This window comes from Cryptotermes secundus, unplaced genomic scaffold (assembly GCF_002891405.2).
Source record: "Cryptotermes secundus unplaced genomic scaffold, Csec_1.0 scaffold1463, whole genome shotgun sequence".
NCBI classification, from domain to species: domain Eukaryota; kingdom Metazoa; phylum Arthropoda; class Insecta; order Blattodea; family Kalotermitidae; genus Cryptotermes; species Cryptotermes secundus.
Window position 1 is genome coordinate 22,873 of NW_019723934.1, and position 4,726 is coordinate 27,598.

The 4,726-nt window shown below is 41.5% G+C and overlaps 1 protein-coding gene across 1 annotated transcript in view; it reads right to left on the reverse strand.

Annotated features, from left to right (window-relative positions):
- The window catches only part of LOC111862213 (zinc finger protein 189-like), a 14,877-nt gene extending 13,388 nt beyond the window's left edge, over positions 1–1,489 (reverse strand). Inside the window, exon 1 of the mRNA XM_023847423.1 lies at positions 1,160–1,489. Coding sequence (XP_023703191.1) covers positions 1,160–1,339 — 180 coding nt within the window. The 5' untranslated portion in view covers positions 1,340–1,489. The remainder of the gene's footprint in view (positions 1–1,159) is intronic.
- Between the last annotated feature and the right edge of the window lie 3,237 nt (positions 1,490–4,726).

Genomic DNA, 4,726 nt, shown 5'->3' on the forward strand with positions numbered 1-4,726 from the left:
CAACGCCAGTCATGTGTTTGTAACGTGCCTCTGATGATGGTTTCTTTTGAACCGAAACATGTAAGGCGAGTGAAATAAATAAGTGACCTAAGAACGTTGTTACACTCGACGGATTATTCATTGACAATTTGGCATTTATTTTCCTTTGCAGGGGCATAGAGTTACAGAGAGGTCTAGTAACTGATTGGTCAGCAGACATTCCAGAGCCTTATAACGCAGTTGCAAGCAGCTAAGTGCTAGATAGGTGGAGCCAGAGAGATGTATAGTGTGTTGCAACTTATTGTGTTTTAAAAACCTGTTAACACACGAACGGTCTGCCATGTTTAAAAGTGAAAAACCTTTTAAAGGGTGCGTGGTCCACAAAGTGTTAATAGCAACTTTCCATTTGCACTCAGGTCTCCCAAGTGGTTTTCTTCTCTTTGTATGCATTTCTCACTGTTGCATGTGCACTACATGACTTACCCACATCTCTCTCCTTGAACTCATTGCTCTCCTACATAATATCGCAAATCATTATCACCCAAGTGTAAGGAACTCCCCACATGGATTATGCAAACAAACAGAAGCGGGTCACAAAATATTTAGTTTCTTTGACGAAGAGAACTGATATATGAAAATAAAACTCTTGTCTGTGCACACAAGCATGAAACACAATACTTTCTATCACAGCATGAAATGTTTCTTCAGCTCCATTCAGTACAATTCTTTCCACTACTGTTGCAAGAGAATGCAGAATCTTTTGTAACCTTCATCACATGAAAAATATCTTGTGGGATTCATTGGAATTAGCTCACAAGAGTTCTAGTAATTTGAATTCTTGGGTCTAACATGTGTTAACTAACTGTGAACAGATCTGTGACTCCCTACGGATTTTTGCTGCAACAGAATTTCTCTCAAACACTGTTCCTTTTATGCAAAATTTAATTTTATCTGCATCAGAACTTCTTAAAAGGAAATGGAAATGGTATATCACAAGCAGCATACATTCAACAAACTACAACTGTCTAGAGACACTTCAGAAAAAGGCCTTCAAAGGCTAGCAGCACAGTGGAGCTGTTCTATGTGCACAGACAGCCAGCCAGACAGACGGAGATGAGATAGACAACTGGAATCCCTGCCTCTCTGCCTAACAATGGACATACAGAAGCATACAGCTCACCTCAGGTTCAGCCTTTATCTCCTGAACTGTTATTTGCAGAGGATCCGCTTCCTCTTCTGCATCTGAAACTTCCTCAGCTTTTATATTCATGGCCTGGTTTGCATCATGACTTGCTGGGTACGTCTCACCATATGGACCCACTAAAACCTTCTCTGAATTTGTGCAGTTCTGTAATGGCATCACATCTTCTATCAGTCATGGCTGTAGAACACCACACATGAAACAATATATCCTCTCCTTGCTGTAGCTGTTTCTTATTACATCTAACCCATAACAGCTGCTCTGTACAGATTTCTTATCTACAGACTTCATAATCTTAGCAAGTGTTAAGTTCATTATGTAGGGACATTCCTGAGAAACCTGTGGTCCCTGTGGAAGTACAGACAATACATATCTGCTCTTTATGGAACCTAAGCACTCATTACTCTGTTCACACATGCCCGCATCCTGGCACAAACAAACCCAGTCCAAAGTCCCCATAATTGTATCTTTAACAAAATCCATCTTCACAGTTGTCTCCCACGTGGTCTCATTCTTTCAGGTCTTCTGTCATTTCTCATTCTCACATGCATGCTATATGACCTACCCATATCACGATCTGAACAGCCGTTCACAGGACCTGAACCAGCTTGTGGCATCTCAATTGGAGTTGCCAAAAAAGGGGTCATGGACTGGACTGATAGAAACCATAAAAAATACTGGGAATCCATAATTGGACTCTGACAGGCAACGGGTTTTATAGTAGCCTTCTGCCAGAAGAATAAAGGATCTGTTGAGATTAAACAGAGATTCACTAAAATGGGTGGTAGGATTACTTACCGGACACTGCCACCTGAAAGGACACCTTTTCAAATTGGGACTGACAGACAGCCCAACTTGTGAAAGGTGCCTACTCGTTAACAAATCAACCGCACACATCCTGTCTGATTATGAGGCCATAGCTTATTTAAGATTACGTCACTTGGGTCTGTTTTCTATGGAACCAAGTGACTTTTATGATGCCCCCATAAGCAGGGTCCTACACTTTATTAAAAGCGTAGGATTAATAAAGGGCTAATCCAAAGGGAAGCACAATAGATCATTGAAGATCAAAGGTTCTGTTGAGATTAAACAGAGATCAACTAAAATGGTTGGTAGGATTACTTACCAGACATTGCCACCTGTGTGATTGTGAGGCCATAGCTTATTTAAGATTTCGTCACTTGGGTCAGTTTTTTATGGAACCAAGTGACTTTTATGATGCCCCCATAAGCAGGGTCCTACACTTTATTAAAAGCGTAGGATTAATAAAGGGCTAATCCAAAGGGAAGCACAATAGATCATTGAAGGTCACAATGCAGGTGCCAGTTATTATGGCCCACTCCTTCCTTACTTACTTACTTACATACAGATATCACTCTCCTCTCCCACATAATAATGCAAATTGTTACAATATGAAGAACCATGTAAACTCCCCAGATGGACTATGCAAAATAACACAAGCTTGGCATAAAAAATTTAGTTTCTCAAGATATGACAACTGGCTGATGATAAAATTCTTGTCTGAGCACACAAGCACAAAACACTCACCATCCTTTCTGTCACAGCAGGAAATGTTTCTTCAGCTCTCTGTAGCAGAATTCTCGGCATTCCTGTTGCAAGAGAATGTAGAATCTTTCATAACCTTGAAACTTTATTTTATATGTGGGTGGCAAATGAGTTGATTTACAAGCATCCTAGTGATATAGCATCATATTTCTAACAAGTGTAGCTGTACCTAGCTCTGAATATTTGCCCATTTCTGTGAGGAAACATACTAATTATTGTGAACAAACACACACTGACATGGATTTCTTTCTTCTCACAGTAGAGGCTGGCAGAGATTATGAAGCTTAGTGTCTTATTACAAGTTGTGTAGTTTAACACATTGCTGCCCAGTTTTGAAGGCAGCTAGTTCACCCATTTTGAGCGAACCTCTTGCTTCCAAAACGTCCGTAACTGTCTACCAGACTTCACGGAGTTACGTCCTAGAAACAGCAACCTACCCTACAAATTTACATTGCAGAGCAGCAAAAACGTATTTGTGTGCCCTGCATCTTCAACAAATTCAATATTGACCCTCAGCTCCCACGACTTCATGTGTAACAGGCGAGAAAGGGCATAAAACAGTAAAACTGTGGATTGTACTAGAAATATCCCCCTCAGAGCGGGCGTTACGAAGATTATCAGAATCCCAACTAGAACTTGCAACAGCGCAATAATATCAGGAACACCATAATTTGTCAAAATATGAGGAAACTGAATTTCTCTCCAACGATCCTTAGGATTCCCTAAAGAACGCTAAAGAATAACCACAACTTACACACTTCCACTAACTACGTACTGCTGTTACCGAAGCTGCAGCAAGGGTTTGTTCTACTTGTTAGGTTGGTGTTCACTCGTGGTCACCGGACACACAGAGGACAGAGAGCATTGAACGGGGTGGTGTACTCGTACATGTAGTACTAATAATACTCAGCAGCTCAGCAGTAGAGGCAGTAGTTACGGTTGTATGGCAGTTGGAGTGTAGTGTAGTGACAGTCGTGTTATCTAAATAAAACAGCCAAATAAGTGGAAATTATTTAAAAGGAGAGCTGCATTAGCGAAATCAGAAGAGAGAAAACCCCGGGGAAGTGTTCGTAAAAGTGGGTCAGACGCCATCACACAAAAAGTGCCAGGAAAAAGACACAGCACGTGGTTAAGCAGAAGAAAGCCGATTTTAGAGAAAACGGAAGTGACGTATAAAACAGAAACAACAACCACAGAGGGCGCACACTATACACCAACATGATACCTACACCAGGAAATCCAGAAACAGAAACATGTGACATCTGTCGGAAGGAAGTAAAAGACGACGACAACGCCATAGCGTGCGAATTCTGTGGCAGATGGCAGCACTGGGAATGCAGTGGACTAACCAAAGGCGAATTCGAGACGGTGAAAAGAAAAAACTGCAAGCTAACATGGCTGTGCAGCAAATGCAAAATGCAAATTACGCGAAAGCAAAATAGTGAAGAAGAACCCATCATAAAACTGGCAGAGAAAGTACAAGAAATGCTTAACTTCATGGAGAACGACCTTCAGAAAAAAATCCGAGAAGAGATAGTAAACACCCTACCCGCTGAACTGGAAAAGCTCAAAAACCCGGAACCAAGGACGGAAAATACCGGAGCCACAAATCCCCCAGCAAAGCCGCAGAGCAACCACAACCGCAACGAAGGGGAAGAAACATAAGATGAAAACCCACCAAAAAAAATCATATAGAGACAGCATCATAATGGAAACAAGAAGAAAAAGAAATGCACCCCCACCTCCCAGGAGGGAAGCAACACTATATGGGACAAAAGAAGACGATGAAGAACTTCAAGCTGCAGTAAAAATGGCCTGGCTCTTTGTAGGCAGGCTCAGAGAAAACACAAACATAGACACAATCAAGAATTATATCAGAAAGAACGGGATAACAGACGGAGTTGAATGCGAAGAAATACAAACTAGAGGAAGAAGCAAAGCCTTCCGACTGGGGCTCCACTTCAATCGACTATCCGAAGT